The 25,255-nt window shown below is 38.4% G+C and overlaps 1 protein-coding gene and 1 long non-coding RNA gene across 2 annotated transcripts in view; one reads left to right on the forward strand and one right to left on the reverse strand.

Moving 5' to 3' along the window:
• Positions 1 to 301: 301 nt before the first annotated feature.
• Positions 302 to 24,577, reverse strand: LOC106945903 (uncharacterized). The gene is made up of 4 exons (XR_001424655.1): positions 19,122 to 24,577; positions 8,961 to 18,808; positions 6,732 to 6,736; positions 302 to 312 (listed from the first exon to the last, which is right to left on the reverse strand). It is a non-coding gene; the product is annotated as an uncharacterized LOC106945903 (long non-coding RNA).
• Positions 4,521 to 25,255, forward strand: part of tsc22d3 (TSC22 domain family, member 3) — a 34,033-nt gene continuing 13,298 nt past the window's right edge. Inside the window, exon 1 of the mRNA XM_015029671.1 lies at positions 4,521 to 5,230. Coding sequence (XP_014885157.1) covers positions 4,890 to 5,230 — 341 coding nt within the window. The 5' untranslated portion in view covers positions 4,521 to 4,889. The remainder of the gene's footprint in view (positions 5,231 to 25,255) is intronic.

A 25,255-nucleotide genomic window follows, 5' to 3' on the forward strand; every position in this document is an offset into this window, starting at 1 on the left:
GAGATTGCCTGCTTAACTTTTTTTTTTTTCTACAATCCAAGGCTAACCAGAGGTGGTGCATTTCTTAAAGATGACTGGACAGCAAAGTTAATCCTCAGAAGGGGTGAGAAGCTTAATATTATTTGCCATATCTTGCCAACCAAGGATATGAGTCTGTCTGGGTCGGGTGTCTTGACCAATTGCAGCCCAAGGCTGGAGGATCAAATTCACAGGCGAGAGCAGCAGTAAAGAAATAATGCACTGGGATAGATTGATTCTATATTCACCTATAACAAACTGGACTCCAAAATTATTCCATGAATTAAGAGAAGGCTCCCTTTCCAAACGACAATGCAGCATGTTTATCTTTTTTTTCCATGCTCTTTGATCCTGACTTTGCTCATTTCTCTAATTAAGAGCCCAATTGTACAAAACTACTAGAATGTAAACACAAGTGTTAAATTGAAAATGCCAGCTCCAGTTATAAGCGCATTCTGCAACTTGTGAAATGTTAAGCAGAAAAAAAAACAAGTCATACTGCCTTTTAGATGCATAATTAGTATAATACCAAAAAAAAAAAAGCATATTGTATGTTTTGTTTGCTTTTACTGCCCTCTAGTGTTATTTAAGTTAATTTGTGACGTTAATGTCATAGAGTCTGTGAACATGTTTAGTCACTGCTAGAAAACACAAAATGCTCTGGTATTAGCCAGCATTTCTAACAGTGTTTAGAAATAATTGTGGTAATTACTAACTGACCTAAAACAGAAAATATTCAGCCTCGCTTAATAATTACAGGTAGTTCGGTGTTTCTTATGTCCAGTGTAAGTCAGTTTATTTATTTTTTTCTCCTACTGCAATTATTACATTTCACAGTTTAGACACAAGTTGAGACTTTTTCTCATCTTCCAGGCTACATATGAGGATGCAATCTCTGCACTGAAATCTGTACAATGGTGGAAAGTAATTGTCTCGGATCCATATTGAAATATTTACAAAACAGAGTTCCATCAATCTTCTTCCACAATACAAGACTGACAGATTTTTACTGATGAACTGAGGCAGGTTTTATGTCACTCATCCTGATGATACTTTTTGTAAACCAATCCCTGGTTTCACTCAACAAAGGTTTCCTGAAAATCCTTCAGCATCCAAGAGTTTAGTATGGTGAAGCAAAAATGACTTGTGAAGACCAAATTATACATCTGGACACATTCTTGGTTTTATATTGAACATCTTTCATTAACCAAAAGGTTATTTATAGACATGTACAGCTTAGGTCCACATACTCATGATGAAAAACCTGGTAATGCATACCATTTTGGGACGTATTGCCTCAAATGGGCTTAAGTTGCTTTGAAACTTAAATGATAGCAAATATTTTTAAGCCTAATTAAAGTCATACCAGCTGAGCTTTTGCAATTTTGCAGTGTGAAGCAAAAGACATGGAAATGTCTGGGCTGAATTATCAAATCCACCGGTAACAGGACATCCACTAACCTACTTTCGCTGACCTAGTTCAGACAGCTGTGGGACTCTGTCTTTAACAAAGCAATTCCCCACCAATCAATGTTTTACACACATTTTCTGCATCATTTGGCACGGTGTGATCTAAATGTCCAGAGACTTAATTTCTGTCAAAGCAAGTTAAAACAAGACCTCAAACAAAGTCTAACAGGCAGAGATAAAACTCTCAACATGCATTCATTACTTGGTGTCAGTTTCTGTGTATTTTTTTTTTTTCAGACAGAGATTTATTCAGTTTAAACAATTTGGATTCAGGCATCTTCTAGTACTATTCAAAGTAATATTCTTTTCCTGTGTGTGTTTCCTGAATACCTCTGATTTAAACCCTGGACAGGTTGCCAGTTCATTACTAGGTGACATAGAGACAAACAAGACAAACAGCCTTATGTACACAATTTAGAACCATATGTCAAAAAGAGGTAGTGTCCTGAATCAAATGATTGGTTAATTATGAGGCTGGAGAATGTCTAGACTTGTTTACCTGTCCTGCACGCATGTATCCACAAAAATAAGACAGCAAAACTTTCACCTCTTGTCATTGTCGAAGTTACTTCCCACAACACATAAACAAAAGATTGACTAAAGATCCAACACAGCAAAGCCTGCCTGGTGTTATTTTACCCCATTCCTTCTTCAAAGACTTTCTTAAGCGTGTAGCCACATTGAATCATTTTCTTGCATTTTTCATTTCACAATTCTCCTCACACTCTCGAATGTTAGGTCTGAAACCAGGCCATTCAAGTGTTTGTATTTTCTTCTTTCATGTAATGTGTGCAGAATATTTTTTTTTCTTTGTTTACATGCTGAACAATACTTGGACGTCAGTTTTGTTCTGAGTGTTTTCTGTGTATTTTTCTTTTAACACTGCCTCCCAGTGGGGTGACTGATCTTTTTACAAGGGCCCTGATGAAAATCGCTATGAAAAGAATGGATTTCTTGCTGATAGCAGCGTGAATGGTCAGAAGAAACACTGTCCATTTCATCCCAAAAACATATAGAAAACCAGATCACAGCCAGAGGACCCATCACATTTTCACCGTGGTGGTGCATACAAGCAGTCACTGAATACAGAAATGCTCAGCATTGCTTTTCGACAAAGCTTTCAGTAGTAAAGTATTGTACAATTTATGACAGTAATCCCATACAGCGGCAACTAACAGAGAATATTTCCCAATGTAATTCTGTGCCTTTTTGGCTTAGCTAATGATGCTTGAATGTATCTGGCAGCTTCTGCTAATTCAAATTATGTGCAAAATGAAGAAGTATGAAGTCTAATCTGGTGCAAAACCAGGAATGCAACATTGACTGCTAAACTGAAAACTCCTTCTTCAAATAGCAGTTAGAATCATTTACTTGAAAACATCCAAGAGCTGTGAAGCTACATACAATAAAATCTACAGAGTTGAGCTGTTTAGCTAAATCTGAGGTACCACACACAGAAGCATTCTAGCTAGACTAGAAAGAGTAGAAGCAGATAGTTAATTTTAAAGCAATTCCTCAATGCTTCCCATTTCCCACTAGATGGCAGCCTACACCCAGATTAGACTGCCATTCTGCTCTCACCCAACCAAACTGTAGCAGCCTTGCTGCCTGAGGACATCATTACACACTCAATAAAGCAATAGTCAGTCATTTTCTCTGCTAAATTGATCCCCCTGCTCCCCTACAATATGTACTGTGATATTTTTTTTTTTTTCTGCAGCAGAAACAGCCTGACGCTTCAGAGTACAATTATCTTGTTGCCGTGTTCTTGCGTGACCATCCATCTGTTGACAGCATGCAGTACACTCGTTGGTCAGCGGCCGAGGTCAGCAGTGCCATCATCCCGGCACATCGGCGCGGTTGTAATGACACGGTCCTGGTTTGTACTAAAGCTGGTGAAGCATGTTTCTGCAGGGCATGAACACGACACACACACACACACAGCTGCATCTCAGTTTTAAAAGAGATATGGAAATCGACAAAACTGCTATCAAACGCAGTGGGGGCCTGATAAGATTATGACTATGTGCAAGTTGAGAACACAGAGTCTCCTGCTCTCACTGACACACATGGTTTTATATGCCAAACACACACACACACACACACACAAAAACTGAGAAAAGAACATACACTCTAAATCTATTTTGGCAAACAAGCTCATTAATGTCACATTCTGCCTTAAAATCATGTAGATAAAGACCATCACTTACAATCAAATACAAAATAAATGCTCAAAATTGTTCAGATGCCCAATTTGAAACTATGCAGTCTGGATATTTTTATTTTTTACCATTTATTGGTCAGATGAGACTAAAACTGAACTTTTTGGCCTTCCTGCAAAAATTCTCTATGTGACATGATCTCATCGTCTCTACTGTGGTGAGAGCATCATACTGTGGAGATGCTTATTTAAAGCAGGAAACTGGAAGCTGGGTCACAGTTGATTGTAAGATTGATGGAGTGCTGCGAAAAAATCTAAGATTGAGGTCAGAGGTTTTCCTTCCAGCGGCACAACAACCCTAAAAGTACAATGACCTCTACAAAGGAATTGTGACAAAATAGGAGAAACTCCAACGGGGGTGTTTTTTTAAATTTATTTTATTTTATTTTTATTTTTTTGCAAGGCCCTAAACTGTGTAAAGTCATAACCAGAAGCAGGCCTTTTCAATTAAACGTGCCAACTTTAGCTGAGGCAACCCTTGCATGCATTTATTTTCACAACTTAGCACATCTTATCACAGTTTAGAGTTGCTGCAAAACTTTCTCTCTCTGGCCACTCCTTGGGCTGTCAGCAGGGTAAGGCGGAGCTTAGACAGCTGCACATGTTTCAAGCATGCTCAGCAAGGTTCCCTCCCTCTATGACTCCTGTACTGGCTCTGGTAATCTGAAGGAGAAAGAAGGAGGGACCAGTTTCTGCAAACAGTGATGCTTTTTACCAATCACAGGTCTTTACACTCCCACTGTGTGTCCTTCCCTCCTCTTTTGGTCCCTCCTCCGTGTCTCTAGGCACGCCAACTAAAAAAAAAAAAAAAAGTTCAGGGAAAACAGTGATAAGCAGCAAGCAGCTTCTGGGTTTTGCTTACAAGAGGACTCCCGCTGAATCGGTGTGAGAGAATGTTTGCATAGAACTCTATTTTCCTGCCACTGTAGCAAAACAGTGCAGCAACGTCGGCTCGGAACGACAAAGCTGTAACACAGGACAGCCACAGGAGGGGAGACTCACTGACAGAAGCAGGCAGAGTGCGCGGCGACTTCTCAGCCTGACGCTGTAGCCTCACTGGCCCAGGCGTGGGGACAGGATGACACACTAGACTGTCCCTGAACTTCTTCCACTTTGTCCTCACATCAGTCTCTGTCATTCCTGCACCTGCTCCCTTTTCCTCACTCACCTGCCCACGAAGATGTCAGATGAAGACTGCCGCTCGCCCATAGGCCTGGACTGCTGCAGCTGCTGCCTGGACCTGGCCAACGGGTGCGATGAATCCCTGTCCAGCAGTCCGACTCGAAGCCATGGCACAGCAGGGGCCCTGCCACCAAGCCCCACCAGCCCCAGTGTGAACCACTTCCGCCAGCTCCGCAGCCAGCTGATGTACCAGAACCTGAACACAGACAAGCTGAACAACATCATGAGGCAGGACTCCCTGGAGTCGGTGGTGAGGGACCCCTGCTTTCTCCTCAATGAGGGCATCTGCAGCAGCAACATTGACCAGACTATGTTGTCCATTCTACTCTTCTTTCACAGGTACGTTTAATCTTCTGCTCTGATTAAAACACACTTAATAAGTCAGTGACTGAAAATGATTCTTTATGGTTCCTAAAGAATATTCATGAAGAAGTTTGCCTCATCACCTGTGGAAGTGTGCATAAAATCATCAGCGAAAACTAAGCTAAAATGTATTTTTAAAGTTCTGATTTTATTGAAAACAGTTATATGACATCAAAAACAGCTATGCAAAAAGATTCCACTTTTAAACTAAATCATTTCATTATGCTTGCAGACCTTCTCAAATTCTTGCATGTACATGTGCAATCAAACCTGTGCAACTCTGACAAATCTGGGATTTTACTCTGTGATCCGTGATTTTATTTTTGAACTTCCTGATTTTACATGCAATGACTATTGTTTGCATTACCTCAAAAATAAATCAATTTGTTGGACCAATCGGGGGGGGGGGGGGGTGAAGAAAAGTAAAGTTCATTGTGAGAAACTAATTTCTTCCCATAACCTTATTAAAATAATTCTTTTATGGTTTGACACTTTCAGTCGAAAGTGTCTCATCTCTTTCTTAGGTCTTTTTTTTTAAACACATTGTTTTAAACCTCATAATTGAATTTTTGAGAAGGACGAGAACTTATTAAGTCACAGCGATTTAAAGTTTGATTTGCAATGTAGCTTCAGTTTTTTTCTAACGAGCTGCAGTTTTCAGTGTTGTTTAATTTCCTGGGTTAAAGTCGGGCCGATGTCATTTCAGAGAGGAAAATCAATACATATGCTGGAAAATAAAAGCCCATTTAACAACGTTCGTACACAGCATGCGAAACACACAAACATCTGGGTCGATTCTTGACCAATGAAAGATATATTTTTATTGATTTAATTTTACAGGTAGTCTTGAGGACATTCTTGGTGTTTATCTCAGCTTTTGTTTTCGCATTGTAAATACTTGCGTTCACATAATCTTGTATTTTCTTTAACATTTACCGTCACTATTTCATTGTTATCAGATAATTTATTATTGTTATCATTGCTGTTCCTCAGTTATTACATATAATTATCAGAACAATAAAATATAAATACATTATTTGTATTTGTGTGAAAATACAAAAGCTAAATAAAAGATCATAATTGTAAATCCACTGCCGTCTTTTCACCATATGAAGAAGTCAAACAAACCCCATTTTGTATGTACTGACTATTTGGATAAAAAAAAAAAAAAAAAAATCTATAAAATTGTTTATTTTTATTAAACTTTTTGGCTTCAATTTGGAAAATGAAGTTGCTGTTAAATTTTTGAGTTGTTTAGAGGCATTACCATATCAATTATGTTCTCTGGATAAGAGCTACAATGATGTAGATTATCCATACTAGCTAAACTTTAACCAGCCTTTGCTTTCCTGTACTGTATGACTGCTCTAATCTCTTTGGCTCATGATATATTTTGCATGAGTACAGACCATGCAGAGGACTTAAAGCCATTTATTGCAATCTTCACCTGATTGGGCTGCACAAGTATTGCTATTACTGTTTCTTTTGAAGTCCTGCTGATGGAGTCAATAGTGATAATTATAGTTATTCTTGAGCACAGCCTGGATAATGTTTGTATTTGCATGAAAACACCATAGTTGCAGCAGTCAGAAAATCTTCCAATATAAATGAAACAACACTTACAGGAAGTTTCTGGGAGGACTTATTGGCGTGATTGTTGTTTGAGGCAAAGCCAAAAAGTCCAGATTGGTACCAGGATTTGTGATTCGACAGAAATGAACCAAACAATATTAATCATTCATCTAGAGGCGACTACAGGTGACAGCAATGGCGGCGGGCCGCTTTTGTCTCATTTTCAGTCTCAAAAGTGCCATCATGTGACAAACCTGAAGAGTTGTGAACACATATCGTAGAATGACTGATCATGAGACTTCATGTTTACGAAAAGAGCCAAATAACAGTCAAAACACAAAGGAGTGAAAACTTCCATAACAGCAGCACAGTGTGTCAAAGACCTCATAAAAACCTCCTCATGAACTCTCTGTACAGGAATTTGCTCCCTTCACACAGCACTTACAAACGGTAGGACAAATGTCTGTAACAAACAAATTACGCAACGCAAAAGTATGAAGAATTTCATGTTCCTGTCTGAAACTTAATGGCTTTAAGGAGTAAAAGTCTCAGCTATGTGTGAGAATGTTTGGTAGTGATGGGTTTGAAATAATAATGAGCTGTAAAAACAACGCAGGCAAACGTTGCATAATTCACGTACGGATGAGATTTAACCTTAATCCCCCAGATCTTGGCCTGCAGACTTAATTTTCCAGCTCCATTGGGAAAATTGTGATAAACGGCTAATAATTCTTTAAGAGAGCATTGGAAATTACAGACACTGACACTCTTTAAAATTGCGCAGAAAACAGCGGCCGTGGGACAGAGACAGTCACTTTCCTTAGTTTCTGTTTTGTTTACAGCAAAATCAAAACCTTATTGTACGGAAAACTGTTGGCCAGTTTATCTCGAGTTTATTGCTGGGTGTGGTCAGGAAACATCATGACCTGACCATCTCACAGAGGGGCAAAGACATGATCAGGCTTTGCCATAATCTCTTTCACAAAGTCTTGGTTCAAATACTGTACAGACTGCATAAAAGTCTTAACGTGAAGATCTATATTTGTTCATCTTTAATGCTGCCTGCATTCCTGTCCACATTTCTTGACAGTTGGTGTAAAAAAGTTAAAACACTCATCTTTTTATGCTGTAGCACAGTCTCAGATGAATAAATAAATTAAAATCCAGCCTTTAATTTGAGGACATTTTGTTCTGTGTTTAAGAAACACAAAGAGATTATTGTTTAAAATTAAAATCGGCGGCCTCACAATTAGTGGCAACTGTATACTACAAAAATAAACACGACAAAAGCATTTATAAATATATATATATATATATATATATATATATATATATATATATATATATATATATATCACTGAAGCCCTTACAAATAGAGAAAAAAGTAACACAGACACTCATTTCTCCTAGCATCTATTCAAAATTGGAAATAAAAGAGAACATGCCGTTCCGATCAGGGAGGTGTGTGTTGATCTTCTCCAATATAAGAATACGACTGCAAGGAGCGCTTACTTGCTTAAACTTGCCCATTTCTATAGTTGAGGAAATAATTAAAGAGCTTAAAACAACTGGAACAACTGTAATAAGCAAGCCTGGATGAGAACATGAGCCAATCTCGCCACCATGCATGGTGAAGAGGGAGTGAAAAACAATTTCCAGAGCTTAGAGAGAGCAAAACTTTCTGAGAGAGATTGTGCTGTTTTCAGTAAATATTCCTTTATTGCAAGGTTTTCTAATACATCTTTATCAGGTGTGCAAATAAAGAAGGAGGCAAATAATTCATATCAGTTCACTTGGAAAAAATCTGTGGCATTCTGGAATTACAGTGCATCTAATCTCTGGTGAAATTTCAATAAAGTCTTCCATCAACAAGACTTCCTTATTGCTTTTATATCACCATAAATATGCAGGAGACACTGTAAATTCCTTCTTAATCCAAGGTGTGCCCTGATAGTGACCAATTTGGTTAATTTATAAACAAGTCACACCTGAAAATGTGCCTCTTATCAGTGAAACTTGACTTGACTACAGTTCCTTAGCATTAAAGAGAAATGATTTACATGAATGGTGAAGCAGACAAATGGAAAACTGTGCTCAGCTTCACCCATGCTTTTGTGCAGTGTGGCTGCTTTACCATTCTTTGAGATTAGTTTCTGTATTAACATCTCAGAATGAAACACCATCTCTTAAGTGCCTTCCCATGCAGATCATATTAATATGGAACTACTCAAAACAGTCTGGAGTTCACTTTCCAAATCCTTACCATTTAATGCAAAATGTATTTTCTGACACACGGGCTAACAAACCAAATGGATTGCGTGCTGAAACAAGCCCAGAGATCAGAACAAAATCATTGCGCCGCCTATAACATTAAAAAAAAAAAAAGAAAAAAGAAAAAATCAAATCCCTTTTCCAATGTTACGAATACATACTTGTGCAAGAACGACGGAATCTGAAATCCTGCAAAGACACGGCACAATACACGATCTGGAAGGAGAAATGCTGTTCCCAGAACTGTTATTAACCATCCCTGCACTGCCCACATTAGAGGCAAAACATCATCATAAGCCATAAAAGTTTCCTAATTAAGTATCTTGATCTGTGCTTTCTTATGAAAAGCAAACCACAAAGACAATTTATTACTCATAAAGCAAAGATGAAAGGTGTGTTTCACAAAAGTCTAAATAAAAAAACTATAATGATTAGTAGGTGGATGCATAAAAGGGTCCAAATACTTATGAATTACTAAATCAAATTGGATTTATATTGTCTATTACTCATTTCTTTGTGATATAAGCGATAATAATACACCAAATAACAGAAATACAACTATAAAATAGATTCAGTTAGTAATTTTTTTTTTCTTTTTTCTTTTTTAGTTTTCCTTTGCATTATTATCTGAGTTAAGTAACACTGGTGAATGTATCAAAATCCAGGTTGTTTCCATGTAAGTAAACATGTATAATATAGGTAAATAACGATTACTGACCAAAAAAAGCAATATTATTATAGGATAACAATTGTGGCCCAAATTATCATATTGATCATATTGATCCTAATTATCTTATGTAAACATTTTCTTAAAAAAAATGTTCTTGAAGAATTATATATTTATATTCTTTTGAGAAAATATTAAATTTCATACAAAATTATGTATATTTTGTATGAAATATACATAATTTTGTATATCAGTAGACCCATGAAATGGCAGAAATTCCCTAAATGCATACAATCCCATTATTGATTTAAATAGTAATAAGAAAAACATGTAAAATAATACCTGAGGTATTTTAACCTCACAACATGTGCGACTGTGCATAAATTCTGCTCCTTTTGAATTGACATAACTGCATCCGTTTCATTTCAGTTGCTCACATAGCCTCATTTTTTAACTCTCACCCCCTTAAATTCATCTAGTGATGTAAAGTGCAGATGTTTGATGGGCTTTTTTTTCGACAGACTGTGAAATGTCTCTATCCCCCAGGATATAGAAGAAAAAAAATATGCTCTTTTCCTGGTCCTGCATGGCACACAGCTAGTTTCATTTTGTGCATTGGGTATTGGCTGAGAATAAAAGGCACCTTCACCCAATAAAAAGCAGATTTAGTCACACTCTGGGCGGAGGCATTAAAGCCTAAAATGGAGTCTTTAATGACACCTGGCTTTTGAGTCGACGCCTATAACAAAGTGCAGGCACACTCTGGTCTGTTTCTCTTTTTATTATGCTTTATTTTTTTTATTTTTTTTGTGCTTGTTGAAGAAAAGTCTGAGCTGTTGGAGCATCCGTGTTTGAAACACAGTTGCAGAGGGCAATAAGGCCAAAAATGTCAGGGGGAATGTAATAGATTCATGGCTCTGACAAATAAAGGCCATGAGAAGCAAAGCCAGAATGGAGAGTTAAAGCTTCAGTAAGAGTCAGGCTGTCAGACAGGAGGCTGGAAAGAAGACAAAACATAGTCCGGACTAACTAAAAATAGGGTGCTGTTGATAGTGAGCTGAGGTAAGATATAGGCAGAGTGCTGATGTTTGTGGTATAAATCAAACAGAGTGCCAAAGAGAGAGGAAGTCTTCATGAAAAGTTTTTTTTTTTCTTCTTCTCGCTTTCCAGAGTTTCCTCTACAATAACAAGAGGTGGTCAGGGATCACTGTCCAGCATAAAAGACTACTTTAACAATTTAGCATGGATTTGTTTGCCTTTGAAACACATACTGGACCACTTTGTTCACTGGAGGACCTGGTTAAAAATGAATGCACAATAATTACTTTTTAATTGGGCTTTTATTGCCTTGTTGTGCTGTGACTTTGTGAATAGCATGGGAATGTTCTTGGTGCATTGCCAGACGATTCTTGGAACCACCTTCACATAGTTGGTGTTCCAGTTTATAACTGCGTCAGACTGTTAAGGGCCTCAGACACCATGCGATCCGGCCTACTGTCTGTAAGAAAATGGTTGTTAGACCAAAGACAAAACATGAAGAAAGCATACATTTTACTTCCTAAACCTGCACAAACACAGACAATGGAAGCCATCATTATGATCCTGCTGTGCAGACAGAAATGAATGAATGTGTGTGTGTGTGTGTGTCAACGTATAAAATGTACAGACACACCCTGAACCACAAGCTCATGCAATCTGGGCTGTAAAACTCTTTCTTAAACGACACTGCTGCCACTTTGTGCTCAGTTGCTCTTAGCAACATTACAAATATTACATATATCACAGAGAGCTATTCCTTTTCTCCATGAACTTTGTTTAGATTATTTGTCTCAATATCACTAAACGCATTTTTCGTCTGCACAGACATTATAATAGTATGGTGTAATTGCAGACTCACTACATTATTGTCACCTAAGGAGTGCAGGTTATTCAGTCAATAGGTGCATGGAAACACCACAAAAATTGCAGAATTCTATATAAGATTTTCTTAAATGAGTTATGGCAATAACTTTTCACCTATGTTTTAACAGAATCGTATATTATCTCAAATGTTTGAATTTATTCCAGTTCATTTTGGCTCAGATCCCCATTTGCACCAGCTGACTCTTGACAGATTAGGACCCCTAATCAAACCAAAATAAGTTTGAGCAAAAAATGCATGATGAATCTCCAAGCTCTACGTTAGACTGTCATGAGAATACAATATAAGCACTGTGAAAAAAAACATATAGGTTAAATTTGTGGAATGCAAAAACATAAGTATGCATTTTCAAATGAAAGACAAGACTTGGACAAGGTTCATTAGATGAAAAAAAAAATGCTTCTTTTTAATGAAATAAAAATCTGTTTGTGTATCCTCTCTGCATGAAACAGCACAGAGAATACACAAACCAAATTAATATGGCAGATTTTCTGCATGAGGCATTTTAAAAGGCACAGGAACACTCCTGAATACTCCGTCATACAGAGGTGACCCAAAGCATTATTAGCACAGCACAACAACAGAATCCATCTAAGCTCTTTTGTCCCGAGTGTAGATACTGTATGTACCAGAGGAGGATTAGAAATCTACGAGTGACACACGTTAGTCATTGAAGTCACATCCTCAAGATCAGATTGTGCAGAGAAGCAATTAAGAATTATGACAAGGAGCTGATCATGAGCTCGTTCCAAAATGATCTGGTCAGCTCCCCTGGCCTGAGCAGACACAACTAACCAAGCCCAAACATAAAGGGAGGCATTAAGGAGAACAAGATATCAGATTGCAGGACAAAGGAAATTAGGCTACGAGTATGTCAAAAATGCGACATTGTTTCTGAGCACTCAGTCTGACTCGCTGGTATTTTTGCTTTGTTATCTGAGGAGCAGGATTCCCCTGGGGCTCCCAAAAGTATGTTTTCTGCACACGGCTAATGCTATAAAGGTTCACAAAACTTCCCCTACTTCACAAAATACTAGTTTTTACTTGAAATAAGAATTTGTGTGCTGCATGTTGGCATGGAAAGATGCATGTGTGCAGGATATCTTAGTCCACCTTTGCCTAAAGTGTAAAAATAATTATTGCTTGGTTAACCCCACCCCCACATATTTTCACCTCTTTTCTTGACAATGACAAAGAAATAAGTGTGTTAAAATATATGTATCTGTTTTTCATAGTATTTGTCTAATTTTGAGCAAGATTTAAGACTCTTTGACTTGCTATTTTATACTGCCATTGATAAAATGGCCACAGGATGATGTAAGAAGAAAAAAAAACATGACAGGCAATTTCAATTGTTATGAAACAGCTTTTTGTAATTTATGCTGGAAATTCTCATGAGTTACTGGACTGATTGTGTAAAAGAAACCCCAAGAACATTCTCCTCATACTGCTTGCGATAGAATGTTGTTGTAAAACATAACAAATGTCCAGAACCTAAAGAGAACATGGTGATTTTACAAGTGCACCCTCTGAAACTATATATTTGTGGTTTAAAAAAATGATGTGAGGAAATCCTTCTGGATCCTGCGCTCATTATTGCCACATTGCCTTTTCTCTCTCCTTGAGTTTTGCTCTACTCCACATCTCTCGGAGTTCCAGTTGGCAGTTTCTGGGATTATGCAAGTGTGCAGAGAGGAGGTGGTGATGTGGTGGGGTGGAGCAGCTGTGACCGGTGCTCCCTGTCTTATCTTTCTGGACCATGGCTATGGTGCCTAATTAGATAATAAGAGAGCCTGTCAACACACTCTCCTTTGCATGCAGCCTAACTCAAATAGTCAGTGTAGTCATCCTGCCTCTATTTATATAGATGTTTTACTGTATTTAGTTTGGAAAGTGATAAGGCACAAGGGATGGCCTCTAAGATTGTGCAAAAAATATTCACACCACATGAGTCTTTGCACATTTTGCCACATTGCAACCACAAACGTCACCAAAGTAGCACATTATTGTGAAGCAGAAAGATAAAAGATTTTTTTTTTTTTTTTAATCCAGATTTAGATTTAAAAATCTAACAAGTGTTCCATTCCACCTTGTCTATAGCTATGTGTTTAGGGTCATTTTCCTGCTGGAACATTTTGTATGTGAGCCAAAATGTTTAATTTTGGCCTCTTCTGAGCAGAGCACCTACTTCCACATGCTTTCCGTGTCCTACATGCTTGTAACATTTTTCCTTCAAAAATGGCTTTGTCTACAAAGCCATTTCTTTAGTCAAGGACAGCTTTGTGTAATGCATGACTAATAGGTGACTAATCAAGAAATTCTGCTTCATGTTCTTTTTGCAAAGCCTGCCGGTGTTGGTGGACAGCCGTGTCTGGTGTGTTCCTTTGTCTCCATCACTGAGAATAAATTAAGCATCTTGTTGGACTGAATTTTTCTGCTGGGGTTTCAGATTAAATACTTAGCATAGTTTTCAGATTGTTTGAGAAAAAAACAAAAAAAAAAAAAAAACAACATAAATAAATAAATGAATAAAACCCTCTAAGATTTTAAAAATGATACATAATTTTTCCATGTAACAAACTATTTTGTGCTGTTTGGATACAAAATCCTGACTAAAATGCTTTCAAGTTTGAGTTTTTAATACGACAAAGCATGTTGCTACATGATGTCTCGATAGTAGCCGTAGTGGATGCAGGACTCTGAAATGTTCACCGTGTTCTGCTTTCATCAACAGGAGTATCCCACTTGTTTTCTGACTTTGTGTTAGTTGTGATGTTGTGACCTTCCTGGCTACTATTTGCTAACTTAAAGAGAAGGTGAAATGTAGAAAGAGTGGAAACAAATGGGTACTGATAAGCATTGAACACTTCAGCAGGTATATAAGTTGTATGTTGCTTGAAAAGCTAAAACTCTTTGTGCACCTAGTTAACATAAGTATGCATAGGAAACATAGGACATAGGAAATATTTTCCAACAAAAATGTGTTTCAAAATCCTTAGGCAATTATACCTTTTTGTTGTTAAAAGACTGGCATCCTCAGACTTTATTTGAAATGAATTCTGATGTTGCTCCATCTGTTTTTCTTTCTGCTGGACGCCTGTTTCATAATCCCAAGTGTTTTCATCTCACACTGCATCACTTTCTTTTTTGTTGAACCACAGTAGCCAGCTCCACACAATGCACCCAGACGGTGCTTTTGTGGACCAGGTCTGAGCCAGGACTATCATTAGCCTATCTTATTCTCCCTGGGTTTTATTCACATGCAGGTTTGGGTACACGATGTACTCTCAGTGTGCACGTGCACAGACACAAAGGGAGAGAGCGAGGGAGAGAGAGAGAGAGAGAGAGAGAGAGAGAGAGAGAGAGAGAGAGAGAGAGGTGCAAAGCAAATACAGAAGAACTGTGGCTATGTTTAGATTAACTACATGAAAGACCACAAAAACGTGTGCAGCTTCATTAACAAAAAGATAATAATGGCTCAGAGGAACAAACATCAACCTGGAGGATGTCCTTGTAACTAGCAACAAGATATACTAAGACAATATTGACCCAGCATATAAGTAAACTTTGCAGCTTCTCAGGGCTTCATGCTGGCCTTGGAACTACAAAGAAAACTTCAACTCACACAAGACCAATTCACAATTTAACTGATAGTGTAGATCCTGAGAAAAACCTTTGTAAGTTTAAATTCACGTGCGCATAGTCATAACTTGAAACCAGGCTAATAATTTATGCTGCTTGAATCTGAGCTAAGAAACAACTTCATGTACACAATAGCTGGTTACAAATAAATCAGAAAGTTATAGTCCTATGCTCCTGTTTTCATTCTTATCTAGAATAAGCACAAGTTTCTGTCATGCATTAACCTAATAAAAAAAAACAAAAAAAACATTTAACATCCAGATGAGCTGAAAATGATTCATGTCACCATCAGTATTTAGATTTAGGACTTAAAATCCTTCTTATAACTTCAGACAAGCTTTCCAAGAGTGCTAATTCATAGAAAAATGTCATGTTTTGCTGATAGTCAAGTAAAACACAATACGGTAAAATGCTGCCAAAGCACTTGCATTAATACAAAAAGCACAATTAACCATGGACAATTTAAAAGGGGCAAAAGTCAGTAGAGCTGAACTGACTGGTGGGCTCAATTCACCCTCCAAATTAAATTCCTCCTGAGGCTTCCTATAACATCGGGGCGTCTCTGCAGACGCCACACCTCTTAGCATTTCTTAGCTAAAAGAACAACTTCTCAGAGCTTCAGCAGGTCTTGGATCTTTTATCAGGACTCAAAGGTTGCCACACCAGACCCCAAACCAACGTTCTGCTTTTAAAGTTACAGGACGCCTGCAGTTTACCAGCACTGATGAAATGTCTGTGTTAGTAAACAGCTTTAGGTTCTTGGGGTGGAGGGGCAATTTAGGGAGACCTGACTTTCCTAAACAAGGCTCCTCCTGTTGTGCAATGCCTAAAACGGTAATGAGTTTGGTAATAAGAGGGGGAACATAATTTTGGGCAAGCAGCCCATCTTGAATTGATTTATGCATCACAAAGTTAAATGGGTACAAGCGTTCTTTGTGGAATAAACAGTTACGCACAGTGGATGTTTTGAAAGTGGAGGTAAACATGATTTATGTTGAAGCGTCTCACATGTGACGTGTGGCTCCAACAGCACCCTTCATTAAACTGAAAAAGCTTCATTAAACTGATGGATCGAGGAAAAAAAAAAAGGTAAACAAGCTGAGCACCTCACCCAGGTGTGAAGCTGGGAAACTGGAGAACATGTTGGGCAACCTGCACGCTCTGTGGTGCAATGGGTTTGTTTCATAAAGCCGACAATAAATTATGGTTTTTATTATTCAAGAAAGCTCATTTCCCAGTTAAAATACACTGGAACTTGGCAGACGCTGAATACAATTTAGCTGGCATTGTGAGTTAAGGTTAGAGTATTCATGTCCTGCGTTAAAACTGGCTCACAGATCTCCATGAACCATCAAACTCTGGGTTTGATGAGTAGAGTTTCCTGTTTTGCGGCAGCAGTTCCAAATTTCCAAGATTTGTTGCACATGCACTGGGTTTCTGCACTCCTGGAAAGGCCACTGGCAAAGAAAGAAAAGAGAGCAACTAAAATAAAAATTGAAGGGGAGTCTGGGCAGCGCGAAGATGAGAAAATATTTGTCGACAGGTAGGCCTGTTCAGTCTGGCTCTGCTTTACTCTTTCTGGGAGTTTTTTTTTTCTTTTTTTCTGGGAAACAATATGTTGTGAAGGAAAATCTGAACATATTGGCGATGTTTCAGATAGCCTGTGATTGTTTCTGGCTGTTTGACAGAGAAAGAGATGAGACTGAAAGAGAGTGGGAGGCACCAGCCAAGTCAAATGAGCGAAAATAACAAGATGCATCCTGTCCGTGACCTCACTTCTGTCTGCTTTGCTCCCCACCAAGGAGCGGTTTAGACTGGTTGGATCTGACAAGACTCTCTCTCTCTCTCTCTCTCCGTCCCTTTGTACCATCCCACCACCATCAGGGACAATTAACACCAGCGACATTAAATGTCCTCCTTCTGCATTCTTTCCAGTATGGTGTCATGGAAATGAATGACTCAGGGATTCATCGTTATGTTTGCACGCTTTGTTGTGTCCACAATCTGGGATTAAGCGAAACAGTAGTCCTGCACAAAGCATGTCGGTGTTTCTGGAACAAAACACAGTCAAATGCAGCCAGGCTGATGAGAAGAAGGGAAAGATGACTATTTTTCTCTTACTTAATACTATTTTCTTTCCTCATATGTACCCAGATTCCATCTAGGTTGCCACCCACATCCCTGACACAAGTCTTTCAGGGGCCTACAATGCACACAAAGACCTATTTATTGCCAGCCTGAATGTAAGGTGACACATAACGGGAAGCCTCGGAAGGAAAGAGAGTCAGAGAGTGAGAGAGAGAGAGGGAGAGAGAGTCGTTTACGTAACAGTTAAGGTTGCAACCTTTCAGTATTCGTTGAAGTTAGTTGGGGTCAAGTGGTTTTCATGTGTCAGTGGGAGGATCTTTTGTTGTGGGAGTGCCTGAGCAAAACAGGAAGACCAGCATCTACGCCCTTTCTTCACCGAAACTTTGCAATCACAGCTGGACGTATATCACAAGTCAACTGTAACATGTCAGAGGAGCAATAACACAAATGAAAAAAAGAAAAAAAAAAAAAAAGGTTCCATGTAGCCAGCAGTACATATTCGATTTTTCAGTAATTTTCCACAAGTGCTAAATTCTCCCACGTTTACGGGAGTCCAGCAGGAAATAATCATCTGCTGCAGGAGTCGTTCCCTCTTTGCCTTGCATCGCCTATTTACATGTCAGTTCCACACACTTGCTTCATCTGACCTTTAAGTGCAAACTGATCCATCATCCTTAGGCTTGTTTAACTTTCATCTGAGCAATACTTCTTCTGCAGGCTGCTCTCGTATGCCAGGTCGTGGCGTGGGAGGGAATAGTGCACATACTGAAGAGGAGCTTACTAAGCTCTGCTTTTTTGTGTTGAATGTTTGCAAAAAGTCTGAAATGTTCAGTCAAAGTGCAGAGAAAAAACATGTTGTTACGCTTTAAGCACTTTGAATACCAGGTGTGTTGTTGTGCTGCACAAAGCTCAAGATGGCAAAAATATCCTGAAGAAGGGGCTTTAGTAATAAAGAAAGCAAGTACTGCTGCATATATGCAGTACCTTGCAAACGTTGTAATACGCCTTTGACTTTTTCCACACATCATCTCTGTACCAGCTGCATAGATGCGTAGCTCTGGTGGACGGATCTGTTGACAGGAAAACACTCCATAAATGTGGCCTTCACTGACCAGTGATTTAGGAAGTCACATCAAATAAACTCTAAAAACATCACCTCTACGCTAAAACATGGTGGTGGCAGCATGCCTTCCTAGGATGTTGCCGTAGGAAGGCAGCAAGCAATAGTGGTTACTGGTGTGGCCTTGGTGGCTCTCTGCCCAGGGCAGTACTGGACAGAACAGGGTTGTCAAATAAGAAAAGAAAAAAGTACTTTATCAGTTATACCCTTAGCAAGTTTTCTATTGCTTACAGGCATGTGCAGCAGGACAAAGTGGAGTTGGCACAAAGCTGACTGAGGATGCAGAAGACAGTATGTGGTGGCCATTTATGTAATGTTTGCAACTTGTAATTTCTACTAATTTAGTTTTCTATTTTGGGAAGTTTAGAATTTATTTAAGTTAAGTTTAGATCCAAAATCTGTAGTTAATTTGTATATTTGAATTGATTAGATTATGTTGGTAATTGGTTAGACCCTCCCATTAATTTGAGTAATTAAAACACACCGGGTGCTGGGTGGAGCGATTGTTTGGCAGATGTTTGGTGTGTGGATGGGAGGTTTTTTGTAAATGATCTTTTGACCACTTTCACTTTTCACTTTTTTGTACTTGAAACGTCATATTAAGTTTACTTTCGTTTTTTGACTAAGTTGTAGGACATTTTTGGTAATTATTTTGTCGTTATTTTTTACAAGAAATAAAGAATAATTTTTTTTTAAACAAATTAAGTCGGAAGTGCGTTCAAATCAAAAACCGCCTGTTAACACCCACGGCCTTTGTTGGAATATTGTTTTTTGGAAACGAGAAGGCCGCGACACAGTATATGACTGACGTTTCTCCGTCAGGACTCGGAGTGTAACTTAACAGATTCTTAAAGACTCTGGTCTGAGCTTCACAATCAGTAGTTCAAACTGTGAATACACGTTCACAGAACGTCATCTCCATTTAGCATTAAGGTCGCCTCTGACTGAGACGAGCAAGTAAACACTATAAACACGGGACAAACCTGGACTGAATTATTTAAGACTGATCGCAGATTGTTTTATAAGGCGCAAAGGCAGCGGCTGGCCTCAGGCAGCAAACATGCAGGAATCGCTAAGGAATATTGACTCGGGGTGCTTTAGACAAGCGCCGTCCACACTTTGGCTTTAATGTGACAAAATGTTGACACTTTTTGTTTTCAATTTCAAAGATTGGCCTGACCCTTACTTTCAATGTTCTGACCCTTACTTTCAATGTTCTGATTGTTTTTTTTATGCTGATACTAAAGTTGATATCAACAAGGTGTAGTCTTTTTGTTGATGAACTGATGTTAAGAGAAAAAGTGGGCAAACCAAAAACAAACAAACAACAAAAAAAAAAACTCTCACCGGTTCAGCAATCACTCTATGAGTGATGAGGATTGTCTTGGATTAGGACGACCCGTGGTTAATGTTCTGACTCTCCAACCGTGAATGATGTGTAGATGTGCTGTAATGGCAGAGTGCTCCCAAGGCTGTCCTGTTCTCACCAGAGGTTACACAACAAACACACCGAAAAACTGTGTGACTGTGTTGGCAAAACAACCCTTCAATAGCTTTGTTCATTATATTGCCCATTGAGTAGCCAGCTTGAATGAAAGTGTTGTTATTTGAACCACGTTTTTTTTTTTTTTTTTTTTTTTTACAGGGGTTTTTTGGGTTTTCTTCTGTTTTTGTTCTCAGACTTTCTTTCTGGTGGTTCAGAGAGAAAGGAAGTTACTGTAGCTCATATCAATGGGAAGAGAGTATTTTTTTTCTGTGCTTTTCTGCCAGTTAGGAAGCATAAAAAGAAAAGTGAAGCTGTGAGCTTAGCAAGATACTTCCACCTATTCAAATTTAAATGTTTCGCAAAGGAGGAGATATCAGGTTTAGACAAAGGCTTTCTTGTGCTGTGAGTGTTGTTTGCACCTGGAAAGCTTCCCTGAGCACCTCTTAGGATGCAATTCGATTTCGGGGAGCTTTTCCTCTCCTTCTTGCACAGACGTATTCTTCCTGCGAAACATTTTATTGAAGCAGATTGAGACTAATAGCTGGTCAAATTAGACACTCAGCTTGGAGTGAGCATTTAAGATGCTGCTGGTGGCAGAACCACGTGTGCTGTTGGGATGTTTTCTTTCTTTTCCTTCAGGGGGTAAGGAAGCTAGTCAAAGTTGATGGGAAAATTGATGCAGCCAACTACAGGGCAGTACTGGAAGAAAACCTGCAGGCTGCTGGAGGATATTTTGGCAGCGGTTCACCCCCTAGCAGGTCAGAGTGGGGCTCTGCTATTTTACAAAGAAGAATAGGTTACAATTTTAATTTTAATTATGTGTAAAGTTAGTATAAACACACCACAGAAGAATTACAACTGTAATGCAGCAACAGGTGGTTCTGTAATGTATTGACTAAAGGGGCTGAACAAAAGTGCACTTCTAAGATTATTAACAAAAACCTTTGAAGACAAAAACTTTTTAGTTTAGTGTATATTTTTTCTTAGACTTAAAATCGGAATAAATTACAATGATGTGGTCAGTGGTAATTCACCACATTCTGGGGAGTGTGAATATTTTTGTAAGGCACTTTAATCTTATATGCCAGCGCTGCAGAATCTTGGTAATTGTCGCCAGTTTGTTTCCCCGGCGGCCACTTCTGGGAATCGATGCGTGTTTCACTCATTGTCCATGATCGTAATTGTCTTGGGAATAGAATGGCGTAATTGTGCAAACCGTTGGCCTCCGGTGATAGTCTAAAACAGGCTGTGACACCTGTTTCCACAGACACATTGAGACATCCAGTGGGACAGATTAAAGACTTAGATTCTTCTTATCATCTTGATCCCAGGATAAGAGGCTAGCGTGTTTTGCAGATGTCTGCAAAACTTATTCTACAGCATCATGTTGAGCATGTGCAACAATGCCTGCTTGGTACACATGCAACATAGATGTCATAAAGTAAAAGATTTTTCCACCTTTAGATCAAGATCAACTAATAGGGTGGGATGTTACAAAATTATGCACCTGCAGACGTTTTCCTCCTGACAAGAAAAAGTGCCTAGATTCTTTAGTTGATTGTGCCAAACTCCATGCAGAAATTCTTTTTTTTATTTTTTTATTTATTTCAAGAGCTTAGCTCATTTAATTTCTATGTTGACAAACTAGCATGACCCCCAGTCACCCTGTTTCCCCTCCCCTTGTACTTTGAGGTAACCATGTTTTTTTTTGGTAGTTTACCTAAAGAACTGGGAGTACAGCCAACGTCTCCTATCAGAGGAAACACCGCCGAACAACAGCTGTGAAGCCCCTTCCTCCCTCCTCCCTCCCCCCTCCTCTTCCTCGTCTTTTCTCTTCCTCATTTTTGCATTTTCCTGTTTTGGTGTTTGGTCATGCTCCGCTCAACCCTCATGATATGAAGCTCTCTGTGAACTGTGCTCCGGTGAAAAGCGATACACTGGTTTGACGTCTGTTGTCTGCCTCATCGTGCCTGTGCTGGACCTGGAACATGACTGGGAATAAAACGAAAATTTAAGAAACGCATATTTCCAGTTGCGTTGTCTCAGAGTTGCATTGTGTTCTTTTAAGCAAAGAGAGTGACGTTGGATGTGAAGAAATGTGCATGTCTTGCAGCATTTCTTTGTAATCAGGGATTGTGGTAAAACAAAACAAAACAAAAAAAAAAGGTCTTTATGTAATTCACTAGTTAACACACACGGACAAATATACATGCAGGTTTGCTTATCTTCGATTGATTATTTTTTTTAATTTACTCTAGTCTGAGCAAAAATCTACATGTTTATTCATGTCTTTGGGGAGGGGGGGGCGTTATTTTTTTTCACTTTCTGACACCAGGGTAGCAGGGCATGACCGGGCAGCCTCGTTGCGTGTTCACCTTTAATCTGGAACACAGCTCCGACATGGTACACTTGCAGAGTAAATACAAATATCTAAGTCCATTGTCCACAAGGCCGACGTTGTTTCACTTGTGTCCCCTCATGCAAGGTCCTAACACTTTCGAGTCTTTCCCATTGCATAACAGCAACACCTGGGCCAAATGTAGGTGGAGTCGTACGGCAGGCGCCAATTAGGTATGTGACGAGACAGGTCAGAGACAGGATAATTATCTAGAGACAAAGTCGGAGGTTAGGCTTTCCTGAAGCACATCACTCAGAGAGGCTTTTATTATGCACAGGGACAATGAGGACAGACAGGAATAATATTAATACCGGCTGTTAAAGAGGGAGTTGAGCTGTGCAGACGGGGAGAACAGAGACAGAGAAGCAGCCAGACAGACCCGACTAAAGAGCTGCATGGCTGAGGCAGCAGGACAAACGGTTGTGCACAAGGTGGCAGGCAAGACACAAAAGTTGCATGGCAAGTCAAAAGCAGCACACTTTAAAATTGATTTAAAAATGTTTGGAATTAAATGATATTTAAAACATCAAGCGCTTCACACTCCTAGTAATCTGCAAAGGTTTACTTTGGAAAGGTTGTTGGATGCCTTGAGGCATTTGGTTGTTTTTACACCTTTGTAGCCAGACTTTGAATGCAGTCTAAAAACAACAAAAACCACAAGCATTAAAGACAGCAATCAATCACAGGAAGACAAGAAAACAAAGACGGTGGCCTATAATTTTAATTGTGAATGCACATTTGTGTGTACGTGCAGATTTTGGGAGTTACTAAAGAACCTGTAAAAGGTCTGATTTTGTTTTAGTTCCTCAAACTTTGACACAGTTCCTCAAAATTACTTAACAGACTTTGGTTTACTTTACAGTATGTGAGTGAATCAGTTATAATGACAAATAAGTGGCAGACAGGAAGCAACATGTTTAAAGGGCTCAGTATTATTCTATTTAAAATGTCAATATATCACATAAATACAATCGAAACTGTATCAATATTTTTTAAAATAATCATTTATGAAAAATAGAATTAAAGAACTAACAAATTTAAATCAGCTTACTTAGTTATTATTTAAATATAATTATTTTATGTTTGTGTGATATCTGTGCTGTAGCTTATCACTAAATAATAAATCAGAAATTATCACTTTGCAGATCAAATAGACAAATCCAAAGGAATCATTCTCTCTAACAATGGTAGCGGTGTCCAGTGTTTTTGAAGCTCAAGGCTAACAGATAAGGGTTTGTGATGTAACAAAGGAGAATAATTATTAAAATACCTTTGTGTTTTTACATATGACAAATACAATTTTACTAACTAAATATTTGCTCAATTTAAAAAAAATAACGAATTTCAGGAATACATTTATATAATCATTAATAAATTTATTTTTTGTTCAGTGAATTGTTTTCCAGATTCCTTTAAACGATCTCCAACATAAACATTTATTTAACAATTTAGTGACATGTTTAACAGTGCCACGCTTAGCCTGCATAAGTAGTAATAACTTAGAAAGTTTTATGTATTTTTTTCAGATTTGATAAACTGAAACAGCTTTTGGTTAGTGGACAGAATGATTGATAATGGCTCACAAACAAGCTGGCACATACATTTTTATTGGGTGTAGTAATTCCACATTATATTTAAGAACAACAACCCTGGATGAGCATTCTGGTGTGCAGGACACATTTTATCTAGTGAGTCTCTCTGAGTCATGTTTTCTCTAATTTTATGATTTCTTTCCACATTTCAGGACTTAAAAAAAAAAAAAAAAAATCAACATTTTCTATGCAGTTGCTTTTTTTTTCTTGCAATTTCCTTGCCTTTTTCTGTTGCCGTGATGTGTCAGCTTAAAACAGACACACTGCCACCATGGTGCGAAGCTCATACATCAAAGCAGGATCTTGGTGATTTCAGCGTCAAGATAAAATGACAGCTCCTTGGCTGCCAAATACTGCTTACGTGGGGAAATCTGCGCTTCTTCAAAACAATAAGCGACTCTTGCGCACATTTTCTCACTCAAGTGCCAGATCTGATAAGATGTGTCACGTCAGAAGCAGTTTTCACTGCAACAGAGCTTTTGTCTGCTGGCACATTCGTTTTTGTTATGATTTCTTTTAATTGACCGATGTGAGAGACAAGTCCAGACGCCATTTTGTTTCATTTCCACTTCTGCTACCATTAATTATTATATTACCAAATACATACTTTTAAGATCTTTATTGTGATATATATATATATATATATATATATATATATATATATATATATATATATATATATATATATATATATATATATATATATATATATAAACAACACAGTTTGGGAAGAGCTAAAATGTAGCACAAAGTTAAGTTTAGGTACAAAACAACATGGACAGAGAAAAGGCAGACTGGGGTGTTTGCATTTAAATGTGTGTCTGAACTTCGTCTGAATACATCGCTGATCTTTAATTTGCATTCCCATGTATTCTTTGCACGCACGCATGTCATTGTGTCGTGATGCACTCTTGTACTTTTTGCCTTCATGCATTGTTGGAAATCTTGCTGACATCCATGCCTGAATGCACATCTTCAATTGCACTGGGCTATGACTGATCGGTGTACCTGCACGAAGTGTGCGTGCAGAACAGATAAAAGAATGTTCCCTGGTTTTAAAAGTGAACTTTGCACCCCTTGTGTACACGGTGGAGGTGCTTCAGCCTGAGCCAAAATGACCGTGATAGCAGATTTGTTTACCCTCTGTGTGTGTGGGTGTTAAATAAGCCAAGATGCATCTACAGACAGTTTGTCTTGTGTGTTGTAAGTGATTGTGAGGTCAGCAGCGACTTCAAGTGCCAGAA

The sequence above is a fragment of the Poecilia latipinna genome, unplaced genomic scaffold, assembly GCF_001443285.1.
Source record: "Poecilia latipinna isolate Pla-1442-1.1 unplaced genomic scaffold, P_latipinna-1.0 Scaffold0, whole genome shotgun sequence".
NCBI lineage: Eukaryota > Metazoa > Chordata > Actinopteri > Cyprinodontiformes > Poeciliidae > Poecilia > Poecilia latipinna.